The following is a 16,085-nucleotide window of genomic DNA, read 5'->3' as shown; positions in this document are numbered from 1 at the left end:
TGCCACAGCACTGTTTTTACATAGGGATGAGGGTGGTAAGGGAGTTCCAGGATGAGTGAGCCCCAGAAAGAGGATTGGCCTCTCCAAGAGTGTCTTCTAATGAAGCTATGTGTGTCTGACACACTGCTTCGGTCTGCTCTATGCCAGGCCACAGGCGGGGCCCGGGGGCAGGCAGGCTGGAATAAGACCATGTTTTTCCTGTGAGGGGACAGGCCTCCTCAAGAAATGCAGCTGCTAGGTACCAGACCAACGGTATTGATGGACTGATTGGCAGTTCTGAGCTCCAGACATTCAGAGGAAGAAGCAGAGGTGGGCAGGCAGGCTGTTCTCAAGGCCTTATTTTCTCTGGTGTCTCTCACACTTAACTCAGGGTCTCTTGATTGACTCCAAGTTTGTTAGTTTAGGCTCCACTGCATATCTGCAGATTCATGCTTCCCCTATTTCTTCTCCTGCTCAATGGCACCCTCTTGTGTTTTTCTTCTCATTTAGCCTAACGTTCGTGAATTTTCATTCCTGGAGTTAGGTAAACTTTTGAATCATAATCAACTTTTAGATATGGTCTGGATTTGGAGTCTGCCTGGTCAGACAGCCTCCAGGAGCTGAGGGCATGGGATTCCATGTTGTAGCTGAATTTATCCAGTCACTTTCCTGACAAGAAAACTGCATGGCCTTGACTTGGCTACGTTTCTTCTCAGCTGACAACTTTCTTCTTCATTTAGACCACTGTGACATTTTTGTCATAAAAATTCCAGCATGGGGTAGAGGAAGAACCCCCAAAATTGCAGTTAGAAAACCTAAATTCTAACTCTGGCTACTTACTCATATTCCTGGGCTAGTCACTTTCTCATGTGTAAACTGAAAAGACTGGACTAGATCATTTTTTAAGGCCCCTTGCAGATCTAAGAATCTTAGGGCATTTCAGGAGGTTGGCAAACAACTGAGGAGTCATGAGGGTAAGGAATTTTCCTGGAGCACGTGGCATGAAGGTGGACACTTTAGATGTAGTCGGCATCCTTTACATCCTTGGTATGCAGAGCATTGTGGGTAAACCAGTAGACCTAGAATTTAGAAATGCAGAATCCCAAGCCCCACCCCAGTTTAATAGAGGAGGCAAAACAAAAACAAAAAGCAAAAAACAAAAAACCTACCATTGTCCACAAAAATGCTGACTCATATCTACCTTTTCCACATTTCAGATTTGAATTTGGCAAAGAAACATCCCAAACTCTGAAACTTGAAAATGCCCTGTATTTTGATCGAAAATACCTCTTTGCAAATTCCAAGACTTACTTCAATTTAGCTGTGGATGAAAAGGGTCTTTGGATTATCTATGCTTCAAGTGTGGATGGCTCAAGCATTCTTGTCGCCCAGTTGGATGAGAGGACATTCTCTGTGGTGCAACACATTAATACCACATACCCCAAGACCAAGGCCGGTAACGCCTTCATTGCCCAAGGGATCCTTTATGTCACGGACACCAAAGATCTGAGGATAACATTTGCCTTTGATTTGTTAGGAGGGAAACAGATCAATGCAAACTTTAATTTAAGAACTTCCCAGTCTGTTCTTGCCATGTTATCCTACAATATGAGAGACCAGCATTTATATTCATGGGAAGATGGTCATTTAATGCTTTATCCTGTGCGGTTTTTGTCAGCTACAATAAACCAGTGATGAGATGCATTCTGTTCCCCCTTGACAAGTTTCAGATGTTCTCTGGTACCATTAATATTCCAACATAAAACTTGTCTTTAGGGTAACCAGGTCCTTAGCTGTCATAATCTCATGACATGAGTTGAATGTTTATATGGTCAGGGAACCCCCTTTAAATTCAGATTCCTTAGAGGAAAATAGCAACAGACTGGAGGTCAAGATGGCTATGATTTGGTGATTTCTCCACAGACTATCTGGGCAAGTTACCCTTCTCTCTGTGAGCCTTGTTTTCCTGACTGGTAATATGAAAGGGCTGCCAAAGATGACTGGCAAGACTCCCTCCACCTGTAGGGATTTCTGTGCTTCTCGGCTGTTGCTGCCTTCACAGCTGTTACATATTTGGTTTGGTTTTTTGGTTTTTAGCCACATGCTGAGCAAATTTACCTCCAAGTTGATAAGCCCAAACACTTGAGCAATGAATTCCTTAGTAGTGACTTGTATTCAGTGCCTTGGGAAGCTGCATGGACCCTTTAAGGCTGTGGAGGGACCACATTACCCATAATTTATTACCATTCTCTGCGTCCGCACCAGCCACCACAGCACTGGAATGAGCATCATCCTGGGCTCGCGATTGCCGCTCCAAAGTTAAAAAAGCCAGGCACAGCTACAACACTCAGGCTTGCTAATGAAACAGAAACAGGCACTTCCAGGTTCCTATCAGTCTCTGATCCTGCTGTAGATCACAAACACTGAATCCTCACGTCACCCTGGCTGCTGCTTTCACTGCTACGCATCTGCTATCAACTACTAAATATTATGTGAGTAGGCATTAATCTGGCTAGAACCATGGGAAGCCCTTTGCAGTTTTTGGAAGAGGCACCATTTGTGATTATTATCTAGAACAGGGACGGGCAAACCATGGCCCTTAGGCCAAAGCTAGACCATTGCAAGTTTTTGTGAAGTTGTATTGGAACAGGGTCATTCGCCTTTGCTTGTGTATCAGAGTTTGTGACTACTTTTGCTCTACAGTGGCAGAATTGAGTTGTTGCGAAAAAGTTGAGTAGGGGCCCTGCAAAGCCTAGAACATTTACCCTTTGGCCCTTTACACCAAAAGTTTGCCAACTTCTGGGCTATAAAGTGAGGCTGATTGTTGGCAGGGCTTATTCGCCAGAGGCTGTTTGTTATGTTTTGTTTTATTCCAGACAAAGAAAGAGTAATAATACGGTTTGAGTGTTTGGTCGAGGGGAAGGGTGAGAACAGCATAAAATTAAGTGGCCCTCCCCCAAAGCGGTTAGTAAACCGCTCTTTCCCTAATGTAGTTTCAAAGGATGTCATCTGATCCCATTGGAAGCTAGGAGAAAAATCCAGTTTAACTTGCACCTGAATGCCCTTAAGTATGTATTTTCTGCCGATTCAGTTCTTCAGACATCCTGCAGCCTGGCGTATGGGCAAGGCTGCTGAGAGGAGAGAGGAATCTGGAAAGTTACTGGGGTCCCACAGCCAGGAAGGAAGGGGACCCAGAGAAATCTTATGTAAAGATTTTTTTATCTGTTTGCCTTCACTGAATTCATGTGTGTGTTGGAGAGCCACACACTCAGGGTTTTTCATTCTTGGGGGCCCCGAGTGTGGCCTGATCACTTATTTAATGGAAGCATTTTGAAACTTATGGGCTGTGCATATTTGGGTATTTAAATCTCCCCACCCCCTGAAAACACTTAGGCAGCTACTGGGGACTTCTTTGTTGTTGTATTCTCAAAATAACGGATATTTGAAAGCTTTTCTCCATTTCTCTGTTAGATTGGTTGTGTCCTGTCAGCATAGCTTTAAAAAAAATACTCTTCAGATTCATGTTTTGTAACAAAGTAAAATAGCTTCATACTTAAGATCAATGCATGTAGAGAATACTAGTCTTTAAAAGTATTTGAATATATGTGTTTCTGTTTTTGGACATAGGGGACCTGGATATGAATACAGTTTCATAGTAATAGTGGTATTAGTAATATATACATCCAATACTAATTATATATATGGTAGCAACCAAAGAATCTTGTTGAATTAGCACATATTCCTTTCAGAAAAAATTTTTTAGAAACCTCAGTCTTGATATCTGAACTATCCTGACTCCCTTAATTGTGGGTATGGGATTATATACTCACTGCTAGGGAAGTTCATACTGGGATTTTTTTTTTTTCCCCCATGGAGGACTAATATCGGGATAACTGAGTCTGAGCAAGGTGTAAGTAACAATATAATAGGGTTGAAGGTTTGTCTTTACACAAGGCAAAGAATCCAGATTTTACTCCTTGCCTGCAAATACTACTTTATTAAAAAAAAAAAAAAAGGCTTGGGCTCACTGCTAAAGTAGAATGTACAACCTAATGTTTTTAAGTCAAGATATCATTTTAGAAGTTTACATTGTCACTTATAATCAAAGTTGCTTTAAAGCACTTTTCAAATATCTGCACTTCTGATGTCAGAATCAAAGCAGATAATTTCCTAATTCTTCTTTAATCTAAAATAGATAGCTTTCCCCTGGAAAGTAAATAAAACTGTCCTCCCAACCTCAAATGTAGGCCAGACACTATTTCAAAGCATTTTCTCTCAAAGTGATAATGTGTCCTTTCAAAGCCGTGCAGGCGGTCATGGTCTCAAGTGGATCACTAAGCACAGATGTTATGACAGAGAAAGAGTTCTGGGGTGAAAGCTTTAAAATGAGGAGTTCAGGGGCACCTGGGCGGCTCAGTCAGTTAAGCGTCTGACCTCAGCCCAAGTCATGATCTCATTTTCAGGAGTTTGAGCCCCGCCTTGGACTCTGTATTGACAGCTGAGAGCCTGGAGCCTGCTTCGGATTCTGTGTCTCCCTCTCTCTCTGCCCTTCCCCTGCGCGTGCTCTGTGTCTTTCTCTGTCTTAAAAATAAATAAATGTTAACAAAAAATTAAAATGAGGAGTTCCAGGCTTAGGTCCCTTCGCAGCCATTCCCTTCAAGATTGCTAAGTGAGGGGCCAATGAGACGCTATGATCCTTGAAGAGCCAGGAGTCACTTTCCAACTTCAAGGTGCATTTTGTCTGTGACTGATGTCAAACCACATGAAGAGGTGTGTGATAGGGCTTTTCAGTTTCTCCGCTGCTGCTGGGACCTGGTGTAGCAAGCGCACTATTAAAAGATGGGATGTCCAATCTGTAACCACAGATCTGAACAATTCTGAACAACAAATTAATCATGGTGAATGTCTCTCTTTTGGTTGCCGTTTGTTTAACGTTAGTCAATAAAATAAGTCATACGTTGAAACAAGTGTATTCTTATTTTTACCTCCTGTTGATTTACATGTAACATTTACAAGAAAAAATAACAACCCAAAGCAATATTGTGGAAGAATTACATTGGTTGCTCCTCCGTTGAAACTCTTGGAATTTGCTGACTCCTGAATACTGAAAAGTCGTTGATACGGACTATGTGTTCTCTATAGGAAAACCCGAAAAATGTGGAAACCAGTAACTAGAACTAGAGACAGACGTAAACTCAGTGAAGATCTGCTAATTTATTGACATGGGAAAGCAATTGGAAAGAACATAACATTTTGATCTAAAAATAAAATAAGATTTTAAAAAACTGAATTGGTGTGAATTTGGGCAGGTATCTTAATCCCTCAGCCTCTGTTTCATCTGTAAAAGGTATAATAGTATTACTTACCTCCTTTGATTTTTCTGTGTCAAATGACAAATGCTATGAAAATGATATAATTCTTGATAAATTATTGTTACTTTCACAGTTCATTCTTATGGAGAATCAGATTCTTGCAGCCTTATTCAAGGGTTGAGGGGACTGCATCAGGGACACCACACCACAGTTTCTGTCTGCTGGCCTGTTTGATTAGGCGGTTAACACTTCACATCCCCAAAAATGGTTCTTAGCAATGTAACGAATTTACAATAAAACTGACTCTAATAATGAAAAAAATGGACTTTTCCCTCTGCCCTTCCATCCTCCCTTCCACAGGTGCTGAATCAAGGGCACTTCTCAATGACATCCTCCTGGCTGAACTCCATCCCAGAGCTTGCTTCCTGGGAAACCCAACCCATTGTAGAGTTGCCAGATAAACTCCAGGATGCCCAGTTAAAACTTAAATTGAGATAAAGAACAACCACAACATTTTTAGTGTAAGTATGTCCCAGGTATGGTACAGAATATATTTACAATTAAAACTTGTTTGTCTGAAATTCTAATTTGACTGGGAGTCCTGCAACCCTAAACAGATGTGGTCCTAAAAAGAAGCCACTGAGATCAGGTTTTGGAGCTGGATCATTCACCACCTGTTTACAATGAGGACTCCATTGCTGGTAGTAGATTGAGCACAATTAGCCTTTGGGACAATGCGATGGTCCATTTGTTAAGACTTTGGTGATGAATGGTATACCAGTGGAAAGGAATACCTTAGCTAATGTTATGTATCAGATGTTTGAGAATTAGGGAAAAATAGGGACTAAAAAGGAAACAAAATCAGGAGGGAGGCTGTTGCTAAGCTTGATTGGCCCTCTGGAAAAAGATAAAAACGCTGAAACCAATTAATTGCCAACTGAAAGCTACGTGAGAAAGCCCAGGTAGGGCCTCCTTCGCAGCATACAAAGAGGTTCTGATCTCTTGCAGTAGAGAGCAGGAAAAAATGAGGACCCGACCTTGGACTTGATCAGAGTTGCCAAGCTCCCAAGAAGGTGAAACTCACAGTCAGAGAAGTTCGCTGTACCAAGGTGAGGACCCAGACAGGGAAAGATTCGGAACCTGCCGTATGGGATGGGGATATCTAGGTTGGCTGCTTCCAAATTTCATTGTGTGTAGTATTTGTGGTCATTTGGAAACAGAGGAAATTCAGGGCTGGGTTACACTAAGCTTGTTGGCAATTTTTTTTCTGCAAAAGGTCTGATAATAATTTAGGCTTTGTAGGCCACACTGTCTCTGCTTAACTGTTTAACTCTGCTGTTGTAGCTAAAAACAATCCTAGACCACACATAAGTGAGGAAGCATGGCTATATTTCAAAAAAACTTTCTGGACATTGAAATTTGAATTTCATAATTTTCAAGTGTCATAAAATGTTTTTCTTTTGACTCTCAACTATTTAAAAATGTAGAAAACCATTCTTAGCTTACAGATTGTACAAAAACAGGTGGTAGGCTTTATTTGACCTACAGTGCAGTTTGCTGACCCTTGGTGTGATACTGTGATTTAGAATTAGACATACATATTTGTTCTTTGTCCCCTTTTCTTACACAGAGCTCCTAAAACTATTGGAATTTCCTGTGATTAGAGCCATAAAAAATGTCTTTTATTGTTAATGAGGTGACTTTTGAAAAGCCCCTAAACAACCTAAGGATGGAGGCTGGTTGCCAGGGCACCCAAATATGTCATTAGAAGGTTGGGACTTTGAGTCCCACCCTGACCTCCAGGGAGAGGAGATGGGCTGGAGGTTAAATCAGTTGCCAGCGGCCAGTGATTTAATCAATCATGGCTGTGTAATGAAGCCTCCATTAAAAACCCAAAGGACTTAATGTATTTTCCGTATTTATGAGTCTGTTCCTCTTTTTATTGTTTTATTGAAGTTTAGTTGACACATAATGTTACATTATTTTCAGATGTACAACATAGTGGTTCGACAACTCTATTAAACTCACCACAAGTATAACTACCATCTGTCATCATAGAATGCTATTACAATATCATTGACTATATTCCCTATATTGTATTTTTTATCCCTGTGACTTACTCATTCCATAACTAGAAGCTTGTGTCTCCCACTCCCTTCACCTCCTCCCCTCTGGCAACCACCAGTTTCTTCTCTGTACTTACATTCTATTTATGTTTTTTTTGTGTATTTCTTTTTTTGTGTGCATTTTGTTTTTTCAATTCTACATATAAGTGAAATCATATTGTATTTGTCTTTGTCTGGCTTATTTTACTTATCATAATATCCTCTAGGTCCATCTATGTTGTCTCAAATAGCAAGAACTCATTCTTTCTTATGGCTGAGTAATAGTCCATTGTGTATATACACATCTTTCTTTACCCATTCATCTATCATTGGACACTTAGGTTGCTTCCATATCTTGGCTATTGTAAATAACACCGCAGTAAGCATAGGGATGTGTATATCTTTACAAATTAGTGTTTGTTTCCTTCAGGTAGATACCAAGAAGTTGTGTTTCTGCATCATATGGTACTTCTGTTTTTAATTTTTTTAGGAACCTTCATACTGTTTTCCACAGTGGCTGCACCAATTTACCTTCCCACCAACAGTACACGAGGGTTCCCTTGTCTCTACATCCTTGCCAACACGTGTTGTTTCTGGTCTCTTTGATACTAGCCATTATATTCAACACCTGATGATGATGATGATGATGATGATGATTTAAAAAATGGACAAAAGACCTGAATAGACATTTTTCCAAAGAAGACATACAAATGGCCAACACATGAAAAGATGGTCAACATCACTAATTATCAGAGAAATACAAATCAAAACCACAATGAGATATTCCCTTGGAACAATCATTCTGCCTTTTAATGGAGGTATTTAAACAAGGAATTAGTGAACTACAGTCTGCTAGGCTACCTATTTTTGTAAATAATATTTTATTAGAATGCAGCCACACTCATTTATGTATTGACTGACACTGTTTTTGTTTGTGCTACAACAGCAGAGTTATGTAATTGCTACAGAAACCTGCTGCAAACATAAAATAATTACTATTTAGCCCTTTAAGAAAAGGTTTGCTGACCCTTGGCTAGACCATTTACATTTAATGTAATTATTGTTATGGTTGACTTAAATCTATAATCTTGATATTGTCTCATCTGTTGTTTTTCTTTTTCCGCTGTTTTTTGAACTGACTGAATTTTTTAATAACTCCACCTTACTTTCTTTCTGGGCTTTTGGTTATAATAAGTATAAGTTGTTACAAACAACTTACTGTTTTATTTTCCTTTAGAGTTTATCGTATTTTTATCAGTGTACCTGTACTTTTTTAGCATAAGAAACTTAGAACAATATATTTCCATTCTCTTCTCCTGGCCTTTGTGCTATTGTTCTTATGCATTTTACTTGTACATATGGTATGCAACCAGCAAGTATTAGTATTTTTGATTCAAGTAGACAGTCATCTTTTAAATATATTTTAATAACGAAGAAAGAAGTCTATTCTTTGCCTATGTAGTTACCGGTGTTGGTGATTTGTGTTTCTTTGTGCAGATAGATCTCCATCTAGTATCATTCCTTTTTGGATTGAGGGACTGACTTCCTATACACGACTTTCACATTTCTTAGTGCAGATCTGCTGGTGATAAATTCATTTACCTTTTCTTTGTTGAAGTCTTTATTTCACATTCTTTTTGTGCTTCTTTTTTGGCAAGGCAATTAGGTCTTTCTTGCTTTTATCCCCAGTTTGAGCCATAATTGACCTATAACGTTCCTTAGTTTTAGGTGTACAACATAATTATAGGATATATGTAAAGTGAAAAAATTATCACAGTAAGTTTAGCTAACATCTATCACCTTACATAAATTCTTTTCTTGTGATGGCAACTGTGTGTGTGTGTGTGTGTGTGTGTGTGTGTGTGATGAGAACTTTAAAAAGTCTACTCTTCTAGCAATCATCAATTATGCAATATGGTATTGTTAAATATAGACATTATACATTATATCCTCAGAACTTATATATTCTATAACTGGAAGCTGTTACCTTTACCTCGCATTCATGTATTTCCCACTGACAAGCCCCCCCCCCAACAAATAATCTATTCTCTATCTCCTTAAATTGGATTTTCTTAGATTCCACATGTAAGTGAGATCATAAGAATATCTTCTCTGCCAGACTTAATTTCACTGAGCATAATGCCCTCAAGCATGAACCTCAGGGTGAATGGTCAAATAGGTTGTTTCCGAATTAGGCTGTCATTGTAATTATAGCTATGACTACAATGAACATTTGGATGCAAACAGCTTTTTCAGATAGAGATTTCATTCCCTTTGGGTATATACCCAGACTGGAATATGGAATCATATGAAAGTTCAATTTTTAATAATTTGAACCTCCATAATATTCTCTATATCACCTTAGCAATTTATATTGCTAACAACAGTGAAAAGGAAATGCCTTTTTCTCATCCTTACCTATACTTGTTATCCCTTTGTTACATTTCTATTTGATGTTATCTCTTTGTTGTTTTAACAGGTGTGAAGTGCTGTCATTGTGGTTTAGATTTGCATCGCTCTAATTCATGATGTTGAGCCCCTTTTCACCTTCCTCCTGGCTACTCTGTCTTATTTGGGGGAAATGTCTATCTACTTGGTGCCCTTGGGCATTTTCTAATTGGATGGTTTCATTTCTTTCTACTGAGTCATAGGCATTTGTTAGATGTTATGGATATCAACCCCGATCAGATATGATGTGTTAATGTTTGTTCTCCCATTCTGCAGCTTGCCTTTTCATTTCCTAATGGATTCCTTGGCTGGGTGGGAGCTTTTTAGTTTGGTGTAATCTCGCTTGTTTGTTTTTGCTTTGGTTGCCTTTGCTTTGAGGGACAAATCAAAAAAATCATTGCCAAGATTTACATCAAAGAACTTACCTACTGTGTTTTCACCTAGGAGTTTTAGGATTTCAGGTCTCATGTTCATGTCTTTAACCCAATTCGAGTTGATTCTTTCATATATGGTGTAAGAGAGGAGTCCACTCTCATCCTTTTGCCTGTGGCTGTCTACTTTTCCCAGCAGTTTATTGCAGAGACTACCTTCTTTCCATTGTTTACTCTTGACTCCTGGTCATAAGGTGGTCACAGATGAGTGGGTTTATTTCTAGGTTCCCTATTCTGTTCGTGTCCATTTTTATGCCAATACCATACTATTTTGATTTTTTTAATGTTTATTTTTGAGAAAGAGAGCATGGGCAGGGGAGGGGCAGAGAGAGAAAGAGACACAGAATGTGAAGCAGGCTCCAGGCTCTGAGCTGTCAGCACAGAACCCAACGCGGCGCTCAAACCCATGAACCGTTAGACCATGACCTGAGAAGAAGTCGGACACTTAACCGACTGAGCCACCCAGGTGCCCCTTAATTGAGGTATCATGAAGAGCTAACATTATACTAGCTTCAGGTGCCCAACATAATGGTTCAGTATTTGTATATATTGTGAAATGACCACCACACTAAGTCTAGTTAACATATATTGCCACAAATTGTTACTAACATGTTTTCTTGTGATGAGAACTTTTAAGATGTATTCTCTTAACTTTCAAATACACAGTACAGTATTAGTAATGGTAATTACTGTGCTGTATGTACATTACATCCCTGGACTTTTTGTTTTTCCTAAAGCTGGGAGTTGGTGCTTTTTAACCTTAGTCACCCACTCATCTACCTCCCACCTTTCCCTGCCTCTGGAAACCACCAAATTTTTCTCTAGATCTATGAACTCAGTTTGGTTTTTGAGTTTGTTTCTTGGTTGTTGTTTTTTTTCTTTTTTCTTAAGATTCCACCAGTAAGTGAAATCAGTCTGATTCATTCCACTGGGCACAATATTCCCAAGGTCCATCTGTGTTGTTGCAAATAAGCCTTCTTGTTTATGTACACATGATCCCATTGTGTACATATATACCCCATTTTCTCTATCCATTCATCCACCTGTGGACACTTCTGTTGTTTCCATACCTTGCCTATTGTAAGTATGCTGCAGTAAGCATGGGGGTGCATGTGTCTTCTCAAGTTAGTGTTTTTATTTTCTTTGGATACTCAGAAGCAGAGTTGCAGGATCACATGGTAGTTCTATTTTTAATGTTTTGAGGAATCTCCATTCTGTCTTCCATAGTGGCTGTGTCGATTTACATTGCCACCAAGGGCATCCAAGGGCTCACCCTTCTCTACATCCTCACCAACACTAATGTCTTGGCTTCTTGATGATAGCCAGGTAGCAGTTGTGAGAGGATATGTCATTGTGGTTTTGATTTGCATTTTGCTGATGAGGAGTGATATTGAGCATTTAACTCTTGGCCATCCATGTGACTTCTTTGGCAAATGTCTGTTGAGATCCTCTGCCCATATTTAATCAGACTTTTGTTGCTATCTTTATATATTGTGGATATTCACCTCATCAGATACATGCTTTACAAATAGTTTCTCCCCTTGTATATCTGGCCTTTTCATCTTGTTGATAAATGTCCTTAGCTTTACAGAAGCTTTTCAATTTGATGGAGTCCCACTTGTTTAGTTTTGCCTTTGCTGCCCTTGCTTTTGGTGTCACAACCAAAACCCATTGCCATAACCAGTGACTAGAACCTTAACCCCTGTGTTTTCGAGTTTTATGGTTTCTGGTCTCACTTTCAAGTCTTTAATGTACTCTCAGTAAAGTTTTTTTTTTTTTTTTTTTTTAACATACTGTAATTTTTTATTATCAACCATCTAAAGTCATAATGTCTCTAGATTAACACCAAGTGACCGAGTACTTTATTCCTGAAAAAGGTTTTGGAAAAACTTCCCTCTGTGCAGTTGATTTGGCTGAATTTTTTCTTTAAAAATTTTAATGCCAGTATAATGAACATAGTGTTATATTTCAGGTATATAATATAGTGATTCAAAATTGTATACATTACTCAGTGCTCAAGATAAGTGTACTTTTAATCCCCTTCATCTATTTCACCTATCCTCTCCCCCACCTCCCCTCTGGTAACTGCCAACTCTATATATTAAAGAACCTAGGTGGGAGAAGATCTTGTCCTCCTTTGTTTGGATCATTTGTTAAATTCCACATACAAATAAAATCTTAGGGTATTTACTGTCTTTCTGTGACTTATTTCACTTAGCATAATACCCTCTAGATTCATCCATGTTATTGGAAATGGAAAGGTTTCATTTTTTTTGTGACTAATATTCCAGTGTGTGTGTGTACCAATCTTCTTTGCCCATTCAGCTCTTGATGGACACCTGTGTTGCTTTCTGTAATTTGGTTATTATAAATAATGCTACAATAACATAGGGGTGCATATACCCTTTTGAATTAGCATTTTTGTATTCTTTGGGTAAATACCCAGGAGTGGAATTACTGGGTCTTATGGTCATTCTGTTTTTAATTTTCATGGAACATCCATTGTGTTTTCCACAGAAGCTGTACCAGTTTGCATTCCTAACAATGGTGTATGAGGGTTCCTTTTTTTCCAAATCCTTGTCAACATTTGTTTCTTGTGTTTTCAATTTTATCCATTCTGATAGGTGTGAGGTGATATCTCATTGCACTTTTGATTTGTATTTCCTTGACAATTAGTGATGTTGAGCATCTTTTCATGTGTCTGTTGGCCATCTAGATATCTGGAGAAATGTCTGTTCTTGTCTCTGCCCATTTTTTAATTATTTGTTTTTTGGGTGTTGAGTTGTAGAAGGTCTTCGTATATTTGGATACAAACCCTTTATTAGATATGTCATTTGCAAATATCTTCTCATTCAGTAGGTTCCCTTTTTTTGTTGATCATTTCCTTTGCTGTACAGCAGCTTTTTATTTTGATGAGGTCCCAGTTTATTTTTGCTTTTGTTTCCCAACACATTTGTTGAAGAGACTATCTATCTTTGTGTTGCATATTGTTATCGCCTTTGTCATAGGTTACTTAACCAAATACTCATGGATTTATTTCTGTGCTCTCTATTCTGTTCCATCAGTCTATGCATCTTTTTTTTTTGTGTCAGTACCACACTGGTTTGCTACAGCTCTCTGGTGTATCTTGAAATCTGGAATTATGATACCTCCAGCTTTGCTCTTCTTTTTCAAGACTTCTTTAGCTATTTGGGTGTGCGTGTGTGTGTGTGGTTCCAAACAAATTTTATAATTATTTCTTCTAGTTCTATGAAAAATACTGTTGGTATTTTGATAAGAATTGCACTGAATCTGTAGATTGCTTTGAGCAGTATGAGGATTTTAATAATATTTGTCCTTCCAATCCATGAGCACAGACTAGCTTTCCATTTGTTTATCTTCACTCTCTTTATATGCGTTTCTGGATACAGAAACGCATATAAAGAATTAGAAACCATGACTGAGATTAACTCTAGTTTTGTAAAACCGGTTCAATATTCAAAAATCAATTAATGTAATCTACCCTATCAATAGGCTAAAGAAGAAAAATCACAGATAAATCAGTAGGTGCAGAAAATGCTTCAAGATTTACTATAAAGTTAATCAAGACAGTATGGTACTGGCAAAAGAAGAGACAAATAGATCAGTAGGACAGAGTCCAGAAGTGGGTCTACAAAATGCAGTCAACTAACCTTTGACAATTCAGTAGAGAAAGGTTAGTCTTTCCAGCAAATAGTGGCAGCCACTGAGAAGTCTGAATCTCAGTTCAGACTGACTGAATCAGCTGGTCCTATGTTAGAACAGACAAAAATGGAGGGGATGCAACATGCTCAGGTTACTGGGTACTAAATTGTGGGAAGCGTATGTATAGATGTGCGGTTTCTGCCCAATTTGCGTTTCTGTGTACTCAGACGTCCACCTTCTCCACACAGCACTGCTCCTGACTTGGCTCCTTCACCAGTGTCCTCACCAAACTCCGCATGTAATTCAATAAACGAGAGAAGGTACAGTGAAGTTAGTTCTTACCCCACTACATGCCATTGCTGAGTGCCGTCTGTCTGGCTCATCGGTGTGTCCCATTTCCTAGAATGGCTTCTGATCTAGAAAGTACTCAGTAAATATCTGTGCATAAATGAACTGCCTAGTAGCTTACAAACTCTATTGAAATATTTGATCAAATTTAAAATGATCTCAAGTAGTTAAAAATATTAAAGAATTCCAGACCAAACTAAGGTAAAACTCTAACAAATAACATTTATTTTTCTTTTACATATGTATTTCACAGCCTGAACATCACATCGCCTTCAGAAAAAGGTGCTTTTATGCCATTAAATTTTACTATTTACCACACAGGCATTTAACATTCTCATTAACATGATGAGACAATTTGCTGGTAAACATTTAAACACACAGACATTGGTTTCAGTATCTCAAGAACATTTTTTGGTCATAACCAAGGAGGTACATCAAAATAGGACACTGGCTAATAATTTATAAGCAAATAATATTTAACTCTGCATAGTTTATACAATAGGCTGTGGTAATAAATAATATCACCAATCTCATCAACTATTAACTGGCCACAAAAAGCCTAACATTCATTCAAATTATGATATGAAATGCTCTATTGGTGTAGTTTCAACATAGCCTTAAATGTTGTGGGGGTTTAACCCTGAAAGAAAAAGTACTAAACTGGTATGTTAGGTCAACTACAAATATGTCATGGTCACAAGTATTACATTCCTAACATGAAGGCAAATATTTAAATAGAAAAACGAGCAGTCCAAAAAATGTGAGTGTGCAAATTGTGAGGAAAACATTGCATTTAAATTTGCACTCATTTGCAAGTTACAGTACTAGCTCAGTATAAACACTAACAGGAAAAATAATCAGCAGTAAAGAATGGAAATGACCTCTTCCAGCAGAGAACTAGTCACTGCACACTGCTCCACAGCTCAGAAAGTGTTTCTGGTGATCTAGACTTTCTAACACCTTGTGACTATCCTTCATTCAACGCAGGAGCTGCAGGCATGCTTCCATCAGTGGGAAGACAAGAAAGGAAAACCTGAATCAGCAACATTTCTTTCCTCAATTTGGTATGAAGGTCCTTCCTGTTGTTATAAATTACTAATATGCTAACTTCTAACCTCAGATGTTTTCTGAATCAGGTTTGCTAAATGCTGTAAAGAATAGCTACCCCTCGTACAACACTAGGTTTTGTTTTTGTTTTTAAGTATGTCAGCATGATGACAAGGTACATGCACAGTCATTCTACCAACCTGTATGGGCAACACTCAGCTTGATCAGTTCCCAATTCTACAGAGATTCTCTGTATTGTTTTCAAGGTGTTAACAGCTGCTTGGAAAGCAGAAATGCCTATTAATTACTAGAGTATTTTTTAACTGAAGTGTTTATAAAAATAAAGCCCCAATCTTTAAGTCTATAGAATGTCAAGAATTCTGTTAGGGATGTTAAAAGCATTGGGCAAAACCCTCGTTTTGAGTGTGCCATCTGCCCCACAGGAGAAGATCCGGTTGCCAGGGATGATGTCAATCTGCATGACCCCAGCCCCAAGGTTTCTGAATATGGACTGCTTCGCATGCTCATTTTTGAATGAATGAATCAGGCCATGGCCTGTCAATCTCCAAACCTAGTTGAGAAGAAAGTGAAAACACAAAGTGTAAGTCTTTAAAAAACAGAGACCAAAAGCAGAAACATGGCCTTCATTTCTGTTGCCCTGAACTGGCCCAACTTCCCAGTACCCACCCCCCACCCCACCTTCCTAAAGGCTTACCTGATTGATGCCATTCACGTTATTCATTTACTATTCT

The 16,085-nt window shown here is 38.6% G+C and overlaps 2 protein-coding genes across 5 annotated transcripts in view; one reads left to right on the top strand and one right to left on the bottom strand.

Moving 5' to 3' along the window:
- GLDN (gliomedin) overlaps positions 1-2,846 on the top strand; it is a 59,844-nt gene extending 56,998 nt beyond the window's left edge. For both annotated transcript variants that reach the window (XM_042942024.1, XM_042942025.1), the window contains one exon: positions 1,197-2,846. In XM_042942024.1, the coding sequence (XP_042797958.1) occupies positions 1,197-1,674 (478 nt within the window). In that variant the 3' untranslated portion in view covers positions 1,675-2,846. The remainder of the gene's footprint in view (positions 1-1,196) is intronic.
- Positions 2,847-14,488: 11,642 nt separating this feature from the next.
- The window catches only part of DMXL2 (Dmx like 2), a 151,434-nt gene continuing 149,837 nt past the window's right edge, over positions 14,489-16,085 (bottom strand). For all 3 annotated transcript variants that reach the window (XM_042942020.1, XM_042942021.1, XM_042942023.1), the window contains one exon: positions 14,489-15,904. In XM_042942020.1, coding sequence (XP_042797954.1) covers positions 15,695-15,904 — 210 coding nt within the window. In that variant the 3' untranslated portion in view covers positions 14,489-15,694. The remainder of the gene's footprint in view (positions 15,905-16,085) is intronic.

This window comes from Panthera leo, chromosome B3, assembly GCF_018350215.1.
Source record: "Panthera leo isolate Ple1 chromosome B3, P.leo_Ple1_pat1.1, whole genome shotgun sequence".
In the NCBI taxonomy this organism is placed as follows: Eukaryota; Metazoa; Chordata; class Mammalia; order Carnivora; family Felidae; genus Panthera; species Panthera leo.
This window is presented reverse-complemented; position numbering and strand designations above follow the sequence as displayed.